This window comes from Canis lupus, chromosome 19 (genome assembly GCF_011100685.1).
Source record: "Canis lupus familiaris isolate Mischka breed German Shepherd chromosome 19, alternate assembly UU_Cfam_GSD_1.0, whole genome shotgun sequence".
In the NCBI taxonomy this organism is placed as follows: domain Eukaryota; kingdom Metazoa; phylum Chordata; class Mammalia; order Carnivora; family Canidae; genus Canis; species Canis lupus.
The window spans coordinates 3,127,693-3,148,425 of record NC_049240.1 but is presented as its reverse complement, the minus strand read 5'-3'; the positions used below and the strand labels follow the sequence as shown (position 1 = coordinate 3,148,425).

At 34.1% G+C, this 20,733-nt stretch overlaps 1 protein-coding gene across 1 annotated transcript in view; it reads right to left on the bottom strand.

The window, feature by feature from the left end:
- CLGN (calmegin) overlaps window positions 1-14,976 on the bottom strand; it is a 31,260-nt gene extending 16,284 nt beyond the window's left edge. The window contains exons 1-6 of the mRNA NM_001313774.1: window positions 14,819-14,976; window positions 12,647-12,720; window positions 11,923-11,981; window positions 7,906-8,047; window positions 3,729-3,810; window positions 2,010-2,202 (exon numbers count right to left, since the gene is read on the bottom strand). Coding sequence (NP_001300703.1) covers window positions 2,010-2,202; window positions 3,729-3,810; window positions 7,906-8,047; window positions 11,923-11,981; window positions 12,647-12,720; window positions 14,819-14,962 — 694 coding nt within the window. The 5' untranslated portion in view covers window positions 14,963-14,976. The remainder of the gene's footprint in view (window positions 1-2,009; window positions 2,203-3,728; window positions 3,811-7,905; window positions 8,048-11,922; window positions 11,982-12,646; window positions 12,721-14,818) is intronic.
- Between the last annotated feature and the right edge of the window lie 5,757 nt (window positions 14,977-20,733).

Here is a 20,733-nt window from a genome sequence, read left to right as displayed (position 1 = left end):
TTTATACTCAAACGCAAATGACACAAACACACTCAATGTTCTCTCCCTTCCCTTTTTCCTTCAATATTTCCTCTTCTATTATAGCCGAGAGTATAAAACTATACTATACACAAAGGAAAAAGTCAAGGTTTAAGCAGAGCTAAGAGTAAGATCTCAAATGTAAAAAAGTATTAGATTTTTCCTAATTCAAAAAAAGGCATTTCGCAAGAAAAATCTTGAAAAGAATGTGAATAGATTCTGCAACTGAAATTCTTAAAAAATTACTTAAAACAAAAAAGCATCTGACAAGTATTCATATGTGAAAAAGCCATCTTTGTCTAAAACTGTTATTAAATATTTTACATGAATTTGCAATGAAAGGCATTGGAGTATAAAGCCCTTAAAGGTACTCCGTAAGGTTCTTAAAACAACTACAAAATGATGTTATAAAAACATAATAGTAATATGGAAAATTGTTTCAAAAGTCATTCCATAATCCTAATACAACAAAGTTTTTGTGTAAAGTAGTAAGAAAAAAATGTTTAAGAGTCAGATTTGAATTTCAAGTCCAGTCTTACCAGTTACTTTTACTTCTTAGAGCAAGTTACTTACCCTAAGTTAAGGTAAAATAGAAACTTCTCACCTCACATGATGACTCTAAACTAAGTACGTGCTATGTGTCAGGTAACTAATGACAATTAATCCTTTTTTTTCCTGGTCTTTCTGTTTGTATAAATTGCCTAATGGCCACTATGATGATGTACCTCCACTTTGAATCTCATTTTCTTTTAACATTTTAAAATTATAAACATTTTCCCCTGTTGCTAAATACTTCCAGTTATTATTCTCGTACGTAAAATTCCCACTGTAGGATTCGAGCTGCTTTAAATTTGCAGTATATTTTCACACATAGTGCATTTTGTTTCTTCTGGGTTATTTTCTGTGGATAAATTCCTGAAAACGGAATTGTGGTTTCTAAACACATAAACTTACGGCCTTTGATATATTACACCAAGTTGCTTTTCACCAAGTTTGTACAAAGTCTAATGAGATTCATTTCTTCTGTTCTAGTTACAATTTCTCATTACTTCTACAGCTTATGTGGCCCAAAACATCCAGTTCCTGTTTTCTAATTTCAAAAAAAAAAAAAAAAAAAAAAAAAAAGCTCTTGGGTATCAATGCTGACATTAAAAATAAAATTGGTCATTGCCTTGGCAGATGACATGAATGTTATGAATGTTTCTACAACTGTAGTCTTTGGAAAGGAAACTAAAATACCAAAAAATAAATAAATAAATAAATAAATAAATAAATAAATAAATAAATAAATAAATAAATAAATAAAATACCTTAGTCCTGGATAGAGTTGTCTAGTCAGGTTCCGACGTGCTAGGATTTTAAACAATCATGGAAACATCAAAGTTCCACAACCATACGCACTTGGTAAGAGGAGAAACAAGCCCTTGTAATGTTCCTTCCCCTTAATGTCTATGGAAACTCCTATTTCCTAAAGTAAAGCTGGGTATGGGGACATAATCGTTGCTCAATGCTTTCTCTTTCAAAGTTTAAATATCTGTGCCACAACAACCATGAGGTAGGACTGAACCGTAATCACAACGGTCTATAAAGTCTAAGCTTCTTCACTTGGCATCGAGGACCTTCCTCTTTCACCTTATTTTCCAGTTTCCTGTTCTTACGGCACCACTAGTGTCACAGCACCTGAAACATCCTTTTCTTCTCTTATTTTCCATGTTCTATCCACACTTTAGGACTAATTCATATATAATCTCCTTTACTAAGTTTTCTCCGAGTCTCCAAACTGGAAGTAACATTGCTTTTGAACTCTCACCTCATCTGCACCTCTCATACGGCACTTTACTTTCTACCTACACTATAAGCATTATAATTATCTTGAAAAGAGAAGCTCCTTAAGGGTAGGATCCATGTTGGTTTCTCCCAAAGCACCTGCCATGAAAATGTCAGTAGTCAGTAAATATTTTTGAGTTAATGAATTAATTAAAAGGATATACCAAGGGTATAAAGATGAGTCTTCCTGTCTGTAAAGAACTTTTTAAGGTCTACATCTGGAGGTTTGGCATGTTTCTCTTCAAAAACTCCAGTTTTAGGATGTTTGTGTCTGAAGATGAAATGAAGTTTATAATCTTCTCCACATTTATCTGGTCCAAACATAATGGTATAGGATGTTTTATCATAAAAGTTTTCCTTAAAAGAGAGATGAGTGTTGGGATTAGTCCAGAATTAGAGAATTTAATGAATCTTCCTATTGTATCCAATTGAGTAGAGGTCATAAAAATGTATTAAATGCTAATCCACCAAAGCATTATTTGACACAAATGACAATAAAGGATGTAGAGAAAAGACCATTTTTACTTCAAAAACAGATTTTTTTTAAAAATACACATGCTCCTTCCTTCCTGAAAATGTAGGAGAAGCTGAAACCACCCTAGCAACATCATAATAAGCTTTAATTACTTTATGTAACTCTGTACTATTAATATTTTGTTAAGAAAATTAAGCATAGAGGAAAGCATACTTATGACCTTAAGACTACAATAATTACCCATTACTGTTTTTCAAGAAAACACCAGGAAACGACCTTCCTGAGCACAGAGTGAAGAGAGATTCAGACACAAAAACAGACACAGAGACACGCTCCCTGTTTTACTACTAGTAGTTTCTCTTTATTTGGCCTGGTCTATTAGTTAAAAGCATAGGATATGTTGTCAGATACTGGGGTTCAAATCCTACCCCTGCCACTTAGCCAGTTGTATGTGGCCCTGAGTAACTTTCTTAGCTTTTGTTGTCCTGTTCCCATTACTTCTCATATATGGAAGTAATAGTTGTACCTACCTTATAAGGTTTCTCTGAGGATTAACTGAGTTAATCAGATAAAATGCTTAGAAAAATGCTGAGCATTTATTATGCCATTATACCTTTGAGTCATAGTCCCCTGACAGTGCCCAAAACAAGAGCTTCAACCTACACTGCAACATTCACTGGCCTCCCCTTTAACTAATTTTAATAATAGTAACATGGATTCTCTAATCCATGTTTTTACAGCCTAGCCATGGCCCTGCATTCTGACAAATATGTCACCGGTGTTCCATTTTCCTTATTCTGTTACGCAGAAGCCCCGACACAGCCCCCCGCCCTGCAGAAGAATGCGACAAGAAATGTCTCCAACCCAATACACTTGCTTCATTATGAAAACATTTCTAACCCGGTTATTTTTTTGTGGACTGCCAACTCCTGAACCGGCCCACCTTTTTTATTAGGTTCTTTGGCCATTTCATTTTACTGCTTTGCTCTGTTATTTTACTTATCTGAGCCAAACTTTTGATTCTTAATTTGTAAAAAAAAATAAATATAATAATAATAATAATAATAATAATAATAATAACTAACTGATCTCTCAATGACATTTATAAGCACCATGGTATTTTTTTACTGTATTATAGGGCAAATTTTATTATGTTGCTAAAGATTATAAAACCAATGCCATAAAAAACAAAAAAACAAAAAAAAAACAAAACAAAACCAATGCCATCAAGTAACATAGCTACGAATGAAACTTAAAGGCACACTCTTAAAGTTATACAAAGTCACCCTGGTTAAAGATTTTTAAGGTTCTTTTTTATTTCAGTTGATAACAGAAATTTCAGTTTTCTTAATTACTCCTTAAAAATATTAACTTTAATAAGGTTTTCTTAAACATTAAAATATCATACCAGATTCAAACCATCAGTGTCTGCTAGGAGTTTAATGTATGCACCTCCACAATCAATACCATCTTGAAAATTTACTTCATATCTAAATGAAGGGAAAAAGAATCATACTGCTGATAAATAATTGCTAATTGCTCTTCAAAATCTATGTATTACTCTCAATTCATTTAACATAAATGTTTTTACATTACCAGAAAGCTCTCACAAAGCATATCTAACAACATGTAGGGAATAAGCTGAAATGTTTTTCTATGCACATCCTTAAAATATTAAAAATAGAATGATTGCCATCAACTATAGAAAAGCCAACCAACTCATTGAAATATTTTTTCCATCAAAACTGCTGAATTAAGAATAAGATACTTTAAAAATATAATAGGAAATTTCAAATTTAGATAAAGTATACACTATGCATATTTCTTTATAAAAAAAAAAACAAAAATGATGAGGACCATAGCTATAGTAACAGATTTCTAAGAAATTTCTGATAGATACATCCAGTTCACTAATTTGTATTTTAGTTCAACTACATCTAAACCATATTAAATAACTTGTACATTTAATTAAGTACCTCCAGCAAATAAATTTCATGATCTCAATCAATAACCTGGACTATTTTCAGACCTTAGCAGTCAGGAAATACAGAAAAACAACTGAAAGAGTAAGCTGATGTGAGAGCCTTTTCATGGATTTACAACGCTGTGATTTTCAGCAAAAGATTTTTTTGTTGTTTTGTGTTTTTAAAGGAAATAGTCTTGTTTAGGCAGTAGATATTGGAAGCAGTATCTGGGAGAAATTTTTGGTAAACTGATGAATTACATGTGAAATAATCAATGAAAGAGCCCTCAGGGTGAAAACCAGTAAGAACCAAAATGGTTGTTTACTTGGTTTGGTGAATTAAAAGAAAGAAATGAAAACCAGAGAAGCAACAGGAAACAGTGCTAATTTTTTTTTTTTTGTAAGAATAAATTTTATTTATTTTTTATTTTTTTTTATTAATTTATTTTTTTTTATTGGTGTTCAATTTACTAACATACAGAATAACCCCCAGTGCCCGTCACCCATTCACTCCCACCCCCCGCCCTCCTCCCCTTCTACCACCCCTAGTTCGTTTCCCAGAGTTAGCAGTCTTTACGTTCTGTCTCCCTTTCTGATATTTCCCACACATTTCTTCTCCCTTCCCTTATTTTCCCTTTCACTATTATTTATATTCCCCAAATGAATGAGAACATATAATGTTTGTCCCTCTCCGACTGACTTACTTCACTCAGCATAATACCCGGAGCACAGGGAACCAGTGCTAATTTTAAGGAAGGGCTGCAGTTAAAAATGTCTCTAAAAAACTTCAGTGATACAAAAGTAAAAATAAACAAACAAAAAATAGCATACAGAACTCTTGACAGTTTGAACCTAATTAGTGTATATATTTTGCACTGAAAAGAACAAAGGAAATACGGTAAAATTTTAAGTGATTGTCTGCATTGCCAGATTATGGGGTGATCTTTTCCCCCACTTTCTCCTCTGCTTCTCAAGAAGCCTACAAGCGGTGATTACAAGCATGTACTGTGGAGCCAGAGACCTGAGGTTTATTCTTAATTCCGCCACTTACTCTAGCAACACCTAGGGTAGGGCAAGTTACTCCAGCTTGAGGACCTCAAAAGATTGTGATGCTTAAATGATAATGCCACACGTGGCGCTGGATGGATGCCCAAAATGTTAGCTGCTATTATGATCAGAAGAAAGGGTTTGTTCTTCTCTACTTTTTAAATAAAGGACAGTTTGTTTTCCTCAAAGCCTTGTCACTATTTTTATTCTAGGCAGCGACAAAGAATTTTTTTTCTCATGGAACATGTTCTTAGAGACTATAAAGTGGGACCCTTGGGGGGCTCAGCGGTTTAGCACCTGCCTTAGGCCCAGGGCGTGACCCCGGGGTCCTGGGATCAGTCCAGCATCGGGCTCCCTGCATGGAGCCTGCTTCTCCCTCCGCCTGTGTCTCTGCTTCTCTCTCTGTGTCTCTCATGAATAAATAAATATAATCTTTAAAAAAAAAAGACTATAAAGTAAAAGAAATGGTGCATAGGGGCAATTAACAGTAAATGTTAATTATTTTAGGTAAAATAAAATAAAAAGATAGTTTTATTATAGGTGATCTAAGGACAAAGTGTTCTGTGAAAACGTTAAGAACTGAAAAAGATAATTTTGTAAACTGTGTCTCTAAATATAAACATAGCTTTGTGGTTGTAATATGCCTAGATCCAATTATTGTGTCTATTTCTTAACACTGCAAACTTTCAGAGTTTTCAAATCATTAACTTGTGCCCAGTATAAATGATTCACAGATTAGAGATCAGTGAAATGTGTGTTATTAGTCACAGGGAAAAGGAGGACGTGTAAGAGGATGTGGCACTCTTATTTTGAGTCAGAGCATCATTCCCCATACTGTCCTAGGAGGCAGTAATTATGGTTAGGGGGAAAGTTCTGTGGTCAGATACGTCTGGAAAACACAGTACTGAAGTCAGAAACAGGTTTTTGCACGCAGAACTTCTCCAACTCTTTAAAGCGCAAGCAAATACGCTTCCCTAGACCTGCAGATAGGACACTCTTCATTTCTGAAACTTACGTGATCCCATAATGCATATTAACACATACACCATTTGAGAAAAGCAGCTTTAGAGCAAAGTTATATTATGAATTCATAGTATTTTTATTAATTTAAAATCTATTTATCCCATTTCATTTTATCAACATTAAGACATTCACTCTCCTTCTTTGAGTTATTTTTTAAGCATATCAAAGACTGCCATTCAATTTTTCTTGGCCATCCTCTTCTTTTTTTCAAGATATAATTTCACAATTACTCAGTAATTTCACAAGTACTAAATGTGATTCATTTCACTCAAAATATTATGCTATTACTCTTCTTTACCCTTTCATTTAAGCCACAGTCAAAATAGAAAGTGATCTTATATTCAACTAAGTTTCAAAAGAATAAGATTACTTTCAAACTTCCAAGAAAAAAGAAAAACCAAACCCTGAATAATGACAAATAATATCAAGCTCAAATATTAGTTCCAGTAAGTACCTATAAAAATATTTTTGTTAAAATAATAGTCATATAATTTTTGACATTTAAAATTTTAGATTTATGGACATGAGAGTGCAACTAAAGCCAAACAACACAACAGAAAAATTAAGCCAATTATACCAAATGCCATATTTCCAAAAAATTCTAAAATACAAAATGGCATTCTAGTTATACTATGCAGGAACATGTTTAACATATTAACAACAAAAAAGAAGGGGTTCTAGAGTGATATACTTTATGGGTAATGATATTTTTTTGTGTTGTACTTAACTTTGGACAGCCAAATCTTCTAACATAAGGGAGAAAATAACATTTATGTGTTTTCTTTTCTTTGTTTTTAATATGAATTTTATCAGCTTTGTAATTCGATTTGTATAGATTTATTTTGTTTTATACCCATTTTATATAGGTGAATCTTGAGGAATTTATACCTGATTTTATGACAGTACACATATAAGCAACATCATCATAAAGCCAGTTTATGTCACGTTGTGGGGGAGGGGAGAGAAGGACTGTCTCTGAAAACGTGTGCCCTCTGATAGGATGAGCACCGGGTGTTCTATGCGACTTCGAATCTCTAAATTACCTCTGAAACTAATAATACACTACGTGTTAATTAAATTGAATTTAAATTTTAAAAAGTAAAAAAATAAAAGGGCTCTATGCTTGGAAGATACTGATCTACATATACGTATTCTTTCTAAGAGAAATTTGTTTCCTCTGAATCTTATAACTGGTTTAACAGTAACATTTCCGGTTCTAGTCTGAATTTACTGAAGTTAATATCTGCAGAGCAAGTAGTTTTAAGAAAAGAGTTAAAATAAAAACAGTGATTGTTGTATTATGCAGCCTATGGTGGCAGAATTTTTTATATAACAGTATATATTACATAATTTTTAAATTAACCTGCTGTTCCCTCAAATCCTCAGAGGATCTAGGTGTATACACGCATTGTATATTTAGGTAAGTGAAATTGAAATCGAAATCTGGATTTTTATGCCCATTTTATAACCATCATAGCTATAATCAGAAGCCAAAATATATAAAACTAATACAAATTTCAGAAAAAGTACTGAAAAACACAATACAACTTACTGAACGATCAAGGGTTTGTCAGCAAAAATGAAGGGTTTTGCTAATACAGCAGCTATTGCATGATGCTTTGCTCTAGATTTCAGTACCAGCCCTCTGTCACCAGGCACTCGGTTTTCTTTCAATTCTTCTATTTCCCATCTTCCTAAAATATAAAGCAAAGCAATTAAACTAAAACTCAAAACACTGCCCTACAAATTACTGACCAGCAGTGACCAATTTTTTCATGAAGGCTAATTTGGGAAAAATAAAGTTTTAAAACAAGAAATAATATCTGCAACTGTATGCATGTCTGCTCTTTTTGGCTCCTATCAGAGTGGTTCCATTTTCTTAACTAAAATTGGACTATATTTCTCTGCCTTTTCAAACCATGAAATTACAAAACGTGGTCTGTCGCATGGATGTATCAACACTGTATTTTTAAAATGAGATATTTTAGGGGACCCTGGGTGGCTCAGTGGTTGAGCATCTGCCTTTGGCTCAGGGCGTGACCCCGGGGGTCCCGGGATTGAGTCCTGCATGGGGCTCCCTGCATGGAGGGTGCTTCTCCCTCTGCCTGGGTCTCTGCCTCTCTGTGTCTCTCGTGAACAAATAAATAAAATCTTTAAAATAAAACAGAATGAGATATTTTTAAATTACAGATAAGATAAAGAGCATCCTTAACACAAAATAAAACAGTTTGCAACAAGTGATTTATTTTGAAATATATGGTACTCATCAGCTACTTTTCTTACTTTGCCAAAGTTACTGTAGGGATTTAGGGGTACCTGGGTGGCTCAGCTGAAAGAGCATGTGACTCTTGATCTTAAGGTTGTTAAGTCTGAGCCCCTATGTTAAGTCTATGCCCCTATGTATGTTAAGTCTGAGCCTCTATGTTAAAATTTATTTTAAACAAAACTTAAAATAATAAAAAATAAATTTAAAAAAGTTATTCTGGGCATTTTGAAAACCGTATGCCTAATGAACACCAGTTAAGGTCACTCTTCTCAGGCTAGGCCAATTAGCCCTCAGAACTTGTGGCCAAGAAAGTAGCAAGCACTGGATAAGCACGTAGCTGTAATATGGTAAAGTTTGGTTAGCTCCTCTCTGGGCTGGGATTTTCCATGTTTTAAATCAGAAAGCTCCTGAAATTAGATAATGGGCTACAAATCTTGTAAAGTTCAACGGGCTGCCTGTAGCCCAAAAGTTGTGTGTTGGACTTTTCCTTTTTTAGAACAGAAAATAACCAAATCATATTAATTTGTATAAAATATTCTAGTTTTGAGAATTATAGGTATTGCCTTTTCCAAGGACAATCAAATTAGCAAAAACTAGCTATTTTCCAGTATTATACCAACTTCAAATATTGACAGGCACTTATGAATCACTACTGCTCTTTATATTACTTTTTTTCCGTCCTAAAAACAAAACAAAAAACCAACAGTGTAAGAACCTCAACAGTCCTGAGCCAGAAAGTATTTTTTGGTCTATCACTGTGCAGAATTTATTGGGCTTTATAAAATGCATTTTTAAAAGTTCATAGGTTTCTATTCCTTTTTCTCTCCCTAATTTGGTTATACTATACTTCTCTAAGAAAGTTGAGTTCATTTGATATTTTTTCTCTCACATTGATAATAAATTGTATTATCACTACTAACCTGTGGTTTCAGCAAAACAAAAGGTATTCTTTTAGGAAATAATAACTTTATCTTCAGGATCTTCAGAATATTTAAAGAATTTTTAAAACTATCTTGTCTTTTTTTCTTGCAATTATACACATATATTTATCAGCTATGCAAAAGGCACCATCTAGCACTTTTAGAAAACTTGTGACAGGGAAATTATTGCTCAATGACAAGAGGTTTTCCCCAATTCCAAATAATCAATAACTTTCTATTAAATGATCACATAGCCAAATTCTAGGCAATCAGTGAATAGAAGTTCTAGTACAAATAGAAAAAATTTTTTAAGATTTCATTTATTTATTTATTTATTTTAAAAGAAAGAGAGAGAGAGAGAGAAAGAGAGCGTGTCGGTGGGGGAAGGGGCAGAGGGAGAGAGAGAATCCCAAGCAGACACCATGCTGAGTGCACAGCCATCCCATGACCCTGAGATTATGACCTTAGCAGAAACCAAGTCAGATGCTTAACCAACTAAGCCACCCAGGAATCCCAATTCTGGTGAAAATAACAATTTTAAAAGGATTTCACATGGTTTTACATCCTGAAAATTGGTTACTTAAATAACTGGTATTTATTCAATATTTATACCCTTATTAATAACTCAATCTGGAAAATGTGAGTTTATTCCAAATGCAAACTCTATATCCCAGCATGTTTCATGTTTCATAGGTGTGCTTTCTCCTGAAAAGTTCAGAATGAGCTTTATTCAGGTGGCACCTGAAGAAGCTGCCATTAACTACCATGAATAATACTCCTGCAAAAGAATCTAATATTATTAACCTCAACCTACCACTTTGTAAACAATGCTACTACTATAAATACCCAAAATACCATTTTCAGGATCTAAAACTTTAACAGATTCCATATTTTCTGAAGTTGCTTTCAAGACATTGACAAAAGCCATTCAGAAACTACACTAAATCTAACTTGTGAGAAAATTATTTTCATGGATATTTGTTTAATGAGACTATAGACCAAATCTGGATGATAAGTTTGATTTTTTGCTTGCTTGTTCAATTTTTAATTTTGAACTGGAGAAAAAACTCATTTAAACATTAAAAGCCACTTTTGTCCAGCAAGAAATAGATATTTAAACTCACTTGTAAGATAGACCACAGCTTAATTTTAGGAAACTCAATGGATTCTTCTAAAATACAAATGTGAAACAGATATCTACTCAAATATTTTGTTTTGTTTTGTTTTGCTTCAGTTACCTCTACACCCAGTGTGGGACTCGAATGCACAACCCTGAGATCAAGGGTCGCATTCTCTTCTGACTGAGCCATTCCCGGCATCCCTAAACACAGATGTTTTAAGCCAAACATTCTGTTTAATAATGTGCATTTCCGTGGGTATATTTTAGGTTGCATTCCATCTCTGCAGACATCCTGCTTCTTTGAGTAAAATTATTCTTTTCTCTAAATGGATTTAGACTAAATGCAATATTGCTTGATCCGTGTATGGTAGGGCTCTTTATGGAGAATATAAGCACATACAAACCCAAAGGAAGTGCTGGGATGGAGAACACTGCAAAGGGAGACATGCAGGTACAATCTTCATCTCACACTAAAATAAACTATGAAAAGGAAGTCAATAGGTGACATCCTACACATGCTATTATCTCATGTACTGTTCTTGTTATTGTTCTCATGTAACAGCCAGTTGGCGTCTGCGTGTGAGGTCACATCCTTATTGGCATGAGGTCCTCTGAGAGTGGGAATTCCCATGATCAGGCACCTTGAGAAGAAGCTGATCTTGCTTTAGGATACAACCAAGGAGGAGGCTGATTTTAGACTACAAAGAGAAAGAAATTCTTCCTTCATACTCCAAAAAGTCCTCTTGGGGAAGAAAAGATGACTCTTGCATACAGGACCTTTCTTTCTATGGTTAACCCTCAAGATAACCCTAGCAGAGACCTAATAGTAGTGGATGTAAGGCCCTGAGATCCGAGCTCCAGGAGCAGCCACATTTCTTGTAGCTCTCATAAATTACCCTCTATTCTGCTCTGGCTAGGACAATCTTGCCCTCAGTTACAACTTGATATAAGTGTGCCCATGCTTGAGATGAAACAACAGAGAACAGCGGGAGCCAGGGAAAGAAATACTGCTGCTGGACATGTAGTGACTAACTGCAGTGGAATGAAAATTCAATTCTTCCGAGTTAGGAAACCCGATGGTGGCTTAAGCATGGATCGCCCAGAGACTTCCAGAAATATCAGAAAGGAGACAAAGGACTGAACATTCTGCTGTGAAGCAAAATGGGGCCCCGGACTACATATATTGAAGAGAAATATAATCTCAAAAGCTAGCAAACTCTGGACTCGTACTGGTTTTCTCGAAAGTTTAAATAAATATTTTACCATCATATATGGAAATCTCTGCATCTGTATCATCTTTCTTTGCTTTTGATAAGACCCACCTGTAAATAAAGATGGAAGCAAATATGTATCATTAAAAATAAAACCAGCAATTTATAGACACAATGAATATTGGAAATATAACAAAAGACTACCCAATAGTCACTTCTCATTAAAAAATAAATGCTTAGAGGCTGCACAAAGATGCCCATACAGAATCTTGCAAGGCTACAGTTAAATCATGTTTGGAATCCACAATCTACTAGTTGTATGATCATATTTAAGATATATTAAGCCTCAGTTTCCTCACCTGTAAAATGAAGATAAAGATAGTATTTACCTATCCCCTTGGGGCAGTGTCTGGTAAATAATAATCAATAAATAGTAACATTTATTTTTTTTACCAATATTTAGAATGGAACAGTAATTTGAATGTCATTTGAAATCAGATTCATAATATCTGTCTTTAGGAATGAAGAAATGTCATAAATTTTTACTATTCTCATAATTCATTTGTATTATTTTCTTTATATAAATGACTTCAAGTTAAACATTTCTCTCAACAACAAAAATGTGTTAAGGTACTGGTTTACACTGTCAAATAAAGTACTTTAACATTTTTTATAGTTCTGTAGAAGAGGCAATTTTCATAGGCCCATAGCCAAAAACTTCAAAAAAGCTAATTAAATCAAAGAAAACAAATCAAGAGAATTGAATGAATACTCACCCAGCCAACCTTCCACTATCAAAAGTTTCTGTAAAATATACTTCTCCCATAGGCTGAGGTGTCTTATAATTAATCTAGAAAATAGAGTTTTTAAAATCTAAAGTTAATCATCTTCGCAAATATTTTCATTAAATAATCTCACTAGTTAAGAACCTAGTTTGTAATGCACATATAGGTAAATAGATAAAAAATGACATGGCCTCAAAACTTCATATCCTTTTGCACTAACATACAGGAGAATATCAGGATACGATGACAGAAAAAAAAACTGTAAGCGCAAACAGAGAATACACTGATTCCTTCTAATACAGGAGGGATGGGAAAAAATTCTACCAGAGGAGGCCTCATGACACAGCTGACATCGCCTTGAAAGGGTCCTAACAGGTGACAATCTTTGGAAATATAAATCATTAGAAACAGGAAATACCATGATCCAACACATATAAGATGAAAAACTTAGCCAAGCATATAGACTGGTTTAAGATTAGCTGTTACATTTTACTGTTACAGGTTAGAGGAGCAGGATACCTTTTGAGAGATGAGGAACCCAGAAAAGAAAAAGATTCAATAGAGAAAGATCTGCAAAGCACAGTTTCAAGTGCCCTATAAGTGTTATGATGGTGGTAATTAAATTGGTGCTAGTGATACGGTGGTTCTTTTAATCCTCATAAGACTTCTGAGAGCAAAATACTATCATTGCACGCATATTATATCAACTGTTGTGCAGTTAAATGGTTACAGGACATGATGGGACTCCAGCTGTCTGGCTTCAAAGCTCATACACTTAACCACTATGCCATAAAGAACATACCACCAAAACAATTTAAAAGACTATAAAGATTATTTGACAAATTATCAAAAGATAATTTGAATTGATGATGAATGAATAAATTCTGCCTAAAGTAACAGATCAAGTTGGGTCCTTTCTGAATCAATCTCTGTGATTCAATCTGTGTGACTATGAGATTTCTTTTCTCAGCCTTTAGGGAAAAGGATGAAGTGCTTTTTTTATTCACTACCCCTACCCTAACCTGATAGTACATTTCTTGTCTAAGGGGGGGTAGACATCAATAATCAAACATAATTGTATGTAATTACTGACAAGGTCAAGGTTCCACGTCCCATCGTTTTTTTTCTCAAATGTCACCAAATGCAGTTAGAGTGGTAGGTATCTCCTAACTCCTTTGAAGTATTAACCTCCAGAGACCCTTGCAGGGACTGTACCTAAGTCCATCATCAGGGCTTTGATTCCTTACTCTCTCTAGATGGCATAGCTGGGTCTTTAAAAGAAACGCCCTTACGGAGTTCAAAATTTAACAAGAAGCAGAATATTGACCTTAAACAGCTAAACAACACCTTTCATCTGCAAATAAAAAGCTCTCATGGTAAGTGAGGCCAAGAAGTCTGTACCAGCTCAAGGCTATGGCCCTCGGCCCCTTAAGCGGCCACTGGCGTCCTTACCCTCAAAAAGATTTCTGAAAAACTTCCTGATTGTCCCCAGATTACCTAGGACGACTCCTCGATGTAAAAGTTCTTCTGGATTGTCAGGATGTACAAAAATCTCTGCAAGGTTTTTCAGACTCCCATTAGTCACCGCCTCAAAACACATCTTAACGACGCTGAACCAGAAACACAGATGAGCCTTATTATAGGCCCCCTGCATGATCACCTCCCTTTCTGATTCCTCCTCCTAGTTGACATTTCCTTTCCTTAGAGGAGTAAGAAAACCTACTTAACTTTACTTCTAGGAAGAACTGTAAATTATATGATCTTCTATCTGAAGAAGACTAGCAGTGTCAGAAATAAGGTTGAAAACCTTTCTCTTAGACACAAGTCTTCAGTCCTCTTCAGGCAAGGACAAATTCCTATTATTACAGTAAAAACCTTCCCCATATTTACTTAGCAATAAAACTGTGCTAGGTGCAATGCATACATTTCTGTAATACATGGGCACTCTAAAACACAGCAGGAAAAAAATAAAAAATAAAAAAATAAAATAAATAAAACACAGCAAGAACTAGCCAAAACAAAACAAAACAAAACAAAACAAAACAGTGTTTTTCTATTTGTTTAGAAAATGAATACTATTAGAACTGAAATGAATCTTAAGAGGTCACTGTCCTCGGTATCCTGAAAAGAAAGAACTTACAACTCATTTCTCAGTAACCATACCTCTGAGGGGAGTTCACCTTCATTAACATCAATCTCTTCTGAATTTTCATCAAAATCTTCCATCTCAACATCATCATCCATAAATTCTGCATTAACTGAGATGAACAGAAGTCCCAGACATAGCCAAAAGCTTTGGAAATGCATACTGATTACCTGTGAAGTTAAAAATTTATCAGTGAAAATAAAAGTTGTGAAAAATATGTATGTACACTTAACAAAGAAATACTTTCTCTTTAATACCTCCTCTATTCCAGGATGGCCTTTAAAATGACTCATTAACAAAATTATTTAAATTATACCTTGAACAAATAAAAATACAAACTTCAAATCCCACAGGACACAGATTCTAGAGCTACCTACCTGCCTCTAAAAACAAAGAGCCAAGGGGCACCTGGGTGGCTCAGTCAGTTAGGTGGTTGACTCTTGGTTTGGGCTCAGGTCATGAGATCCAGCCCCACATACCACTCTGCCCAGCAAGGAGTCTGCTTGTCCCTCTCCCTCTCCCTCTGCCCCTGTGCATGGTCTCTTTCATAAATAAATAAATAAATAAATAAATAAATAAATAAATAAATACATAAATAAATACATAAATAAAATCCTTAAAAAAAACAAGAGCCACATAACACCTAAAGATATCAACAGTGATTATCAAACTCAAATAATATGTGGACCCTTTAAAAAAAAGAAATGAGCATCATGATTCTCAAATGTTTATTTTTTATTACAATCTTGCTTAAATATATATAAACAAACATAGAGTTTCATAATTATTAAACCAAAGTATATTACATATAAGCACAAAAAAACTAAAGAAAAATAATTTTATCACAATTTAATGTGACAGTCTTTTCCTGAATCAAATCCCAGCTTAAAAAAAAAAACAAACAAAACAAAAAAAAACAAATAAATATGAGACTTATCAGGTTGACTGTATTAAATAATGTTCTTTTACATTTAACATAATACTTTGAAGACTCAATAATCAAACTTTCCCCATTTAAATACTGCAAAATGTCTTTTCCCCATTATAGTATTACTTGAGTAGAAACCAAATATAATTTGGCTGCCCCTTGGCAGAAATATATGATTTGTATAATTATGTTTTGCTCTATTTCCACTAACATGTTAAAATTCAAGTTAAGAATCTGCTTCTTGGTCTCTTTTTTTTTCCCTTTGTTTCTTAAAATTCCACATATGAGTGAGATCTCATGGTATTTGTGTTTCTCTGATTTATTTTGCTCAGCATAATACTCCCTAGTTCTGTGTTGTTGCAAATGGCAAAATTTTTGTTCCTTTGTTATGGCTGAGAAATACTCCATTGTCTACGTACACCACAACTCCACAACTATATCCATTCATCCATCAATGGACACTTGGGCTGTTTCCTTGGTTTGACTATTATAAATAATGCTGCAACAAACATAGGGGTACATATACCCCTTGAATCAGTGGTTTTGTATTTTGGGGGTAAATACCCAGTAGTGCAATTCCTAGATTATAGGGTAGTTCTATTTTAATTTTTTGAGGAACTCCCATACTGTTTTCTACAACGGCTGCATCAATTTGCATTCCCACCAACAGTGCAAGAAGGTTATTTTTTCTCCACATCCTTATCAACATTTGTGTTTGTATTTTGATTTTAGCCATTCTGACAGGTGTGAGGTGATATCTCATTGCAATTTTGATTTGCATTTCCCTGATGATGAGTGATAGTATCTTTTCATATTTGTTGGCCATCTGTATGTCTTCTTTGGAGAAATGTCTGTTCAAATCTTTTCCCCATTTTTAATGGACTATTTGGTTTTTGGGTGTTGAGTTGTATCAGTTCTTCATATATTTTGGATACTAACCCTTTATCAGTTTGCCATTTGCAAATATCTTCTCTCATTCCATAGGTTTTCACTTAGTTTTGTTGATTGTTTCCTTCACTATGGAGAAATGTTTTATTTTTATGTCATCCCAATATCTTATTTTTGCTTTTATTTCCCTTGCCTCGGACACATACTTAGAAAAGCGTTGCTGTGGCCAGTGTCAGATTACTGTCTGTGCTCTCTTCAAGAATTTTTATGGCTTCAGGTTGCACATTTAGGTCTTTAATCCATTTTGAGTTTATTTATGCATGTGGTGAAAGAAAGGTGGTCCAATTTCATTCTTTTGCATGTAGCAGTCTAGTTTCTCCAACACCATTTGTTGAAAACACTTTTTCATTGTATATTCATTCCTCCTTCATCGAGGATTAATTGACCATAGAATTGTGGGTTTATTTCTGAGTTTTCTATTCTGTTTCATTATCTATGTGTCTATTCCTATGCCAGTACCATACTGTTTTAATTACTACTACTTTGTAATATAACTTGAAGTCTGGAATTGTGATGCCTCCAGTTTTGTTTTTCTCTTTTAAGATTGCTTTGGCTATTCAAGGTCCTTTGTGATTCCATACAAATTTTAGGACTGTTTGTTCTAGTTCTGTGAAAACTGTTGTTGGTATTTCAGTAAGGATTGCATAAATGTGTAGATTGCTTTGGGTGAAATAGACATTTTAACAACATTTTTTCTTCTAATCCATGAGCATGGAAATGTCTTTCTGTTCCCTAGTGTTGTCTTGAATTTCTTTCATCAGTGTTTTACAGTTTTCAAAGTACAGGCCTTTCACCTCTTTGGTTACATTTATTCATAGATATTCTATTGTTTTGGGTACAATTGTAAATGGCATGGTATCCTTAGTTTCACTTTCTGCTGCTTCATTATTAGCATATATGAATGCAGCAGATTTCTATACATTGATTTTGTGTCCTGCAACTTTACTGAATTCATTTATCAATTCTAGTAGTTTTTTGGTGGAGTCTTTATAGAGTTTTCTATATATAATATCATGTCATCTGCAAATAGTTAATTTTACTTCTTCCTTACCAATTTGGATGACTTTTATTTCTTTATGTCATCTAATTGCTGTGGCTAGAACGTCCAGTAGTATGTTGGAATAAAAGTGGTGAGAGTGGATATCCTGGTCTTGTTCCTGACCTTAGGGGGAAGCTCTCAATTTTTCATCATTGAGTATTGTGTCAGCAGGGGGTTTTCATATAAGGCTTTGATTGTTTTGAGATATATTCCCTCTAGACCATTTTTTTTTTTTACCATGAATGGATGTTGTGCTTCTTCAGATGTTTTTTCCACATATACTGAAACGATCATATTGTTTCAATACTTTCTCTTATTGATGTGATGTATCATGTTGATTGTTTTATGATTATTAAAGCTTGCAATCTGGGAATAAACCCCATTCAATTGCAGTATATGATTTTTTAAATATATTGTTGGATTCAGTTTGCTAATATTTTGCTGAGGATTTTTACATCTATATTCATGAGATATTGGCCTGTAGTTTTCTTTTTTGGTGATGTTTTTATCTGGTTTTGGCATCAGGATACTGGCCTCATAGAATGAATTTGGAAGTTTTCCTTACTGTTGTATTTTTTGAAGTAATTTGAAAAGAATACGTATTAACTCTTTTTTCAGTGTTCAGCAGAATTTATCTGTGAAGCCATCTGGGCCTATAACTTGGGTTTGTTGAGAGTTTCTTTTACTGATTCCATTTCATTGCTGGTGATTGGTCTGTTCATATTTTTTATTTCTTCCTGCTTTAGTTTTGGTAGGTTACACATATCTAGGAATTTATCCATTTCTTCTAAGTTGTCCAATTTGTTGGACAAAAAACTGTATAGGTTTTCATAATACTCTTAATTGTTTATATTTCTGTGATGTCAGTTGTTATCTTTCCTCTTTCGTTGGTAATTTTGTTTATTTGGGTCCTCTCTCTCTCTCTCTCTCTCTCTCTCTCTTTTTTAAACAAATCTTGCTAGAGGTTTATCAATTTTGTTGTCTTTTCAAAGAACCAGTTCCTGTTTCCATTGATCTGCGATTAGAACCCTCCCTAATGAGATCAAAAGTTTATGTGAATATGTGGGCCAGTTAGCCTTGATTTCTTCTACGGAACACTGACTATGTAACACTAAAATTTACTTTGAAAAACGCATGTTTTCGGATGCCTGAGTGGCTCAGCGGTTGAACGTCTGCCTTCAGCTCAGGGTGTGATCCTGGTCCGGGGATCGAGTCCCATATCCGGCTCCCTGCAAGGAGCATGCTTCTCCTTCTGCCTGTGTCTCTGCTTCTCTCTGTGTCTCTCATAAATAAATAAAACACCAATTACCCATAATAAGAATATTCTATATTAAAAAGTATATTAATACAACCCTCTTTATGGACAACATAAAAAATGATGTATGCTGTTATGTGCTAGAAGAGTTTGAGTTTCCTGAATCATAAGTAAGAGGTGTAACTGACATAGGAAATAATTTTTTAAGAAATTTTATTTATTCATGAGAGGCACACAGAGAGAAGCAGAGACACAGGCAGAGGGAGAAGCAGGCTCCCTGCAGGGAGCCCGACGTGGGACTCGATCCCCCGATCCCGGGATCATGACCTGAGCCAAAGGCAGATGTTCAACCACTGAGCCTACCAGGTGCTCCGAGGTAGAAAGTAAATTTAAGGAGATCTTTTTGACTCAATAACCATAGTTAGGTTTATTTAAATATTTTTACTTATTGGCACAGGAATAAGTGCATATGCAAATTGTTTATGAATTGTTAATGATTCTAAAAGCTTTGGTTCTCAAGTTTTAAAAGAGTCCCACTATTTCCATAATGTAATAAAGTGTTTTGCTTGACTCGCTATCAGTAACATTTAAGTAAAACAGAAGTGCATAATAGCAGCAATAATGACCATTAATATCACTGTGATCCATATCTTCCCCTTCAAAATGAACACACACTTTACCTTCTTAATAATTAATTTGTTGGAAAAATATATTCTAAGTGCTTTGTTCTGGTGTATTGAGCTGCTGGGAAAGTTAAAGGGAAATGAAGCACACAGTGCTGTCTCTGGAATCCTATTCTTCAGCCAGAGCAACCCCATTCTATTTTCTGTATTACAATTCTTCCTAACTTTCCTTCAGGAATAAATAGTTGACAAAGCTTCAGGAAAAAAAAAAGTCTAGAAAACCTTTCATCTTAAAAGTCTGTCTTGTCTCTAAAGTTCTATGACTATGATCATGCATTTGCATAAAAGAATGAGCTAAATTGATCTCTGCGGCCCAGGACACGAATAGGATAGGCATTATTACTTCCAACCTAGACACTAAAACAGATTTAAAACTTGGTCAAAGTCACATGGGTTGGAAGACAGAATCTAGAATGTACATCAACATACCATGCTACCTCTTATTTTAATCTTATCCCACTGCATTATTAAATGATTTTGATAAAGCAATGGAAAGAAATTACAAATATGGTAACAGCATATACTTTTGAACCTCTAAATTTACTTCAATTTAATCTAAATTTTCAAATTTAGATTATTGTAATCTAATTACAATAATTAAATAATTGTAATCTAATTACAATTAATAATTGTAATCTATAATCTAAAATAATCTAAATTTCTCAAATTTAGATTATTAGTATTAAGCTATTAAGATATTTACCCAGAAATGACCATATTACCTTACAGAAGTGAAATAGTTAAAAATAAATTCCTATTGGTCACAAACCATCCTGCAGGCAATATGGTTCTACAGATAATAGTCTCCATTTAAAAATGATGTACTTCAAGGTAACTGAGGCTATTTATTCCTTTTAAAAAAGAAAAGCAGACCTAATAGTTTCTGCTTAATTCTTTCTTTTTTTTTTTTTTTAGTTTCTGCTTAATTCTTGAGTGCTCTATTTACTGTTCAGTGATGCACCAGCTGACAACTAAGAATTAAGCCACAAAGGTCACAGTCTCACTTGAACATCATCACGCTATGGTACCAATACGTCATCAAGCTCCAAACAAGCTTGTGAGGTTTGTGACATATCGTT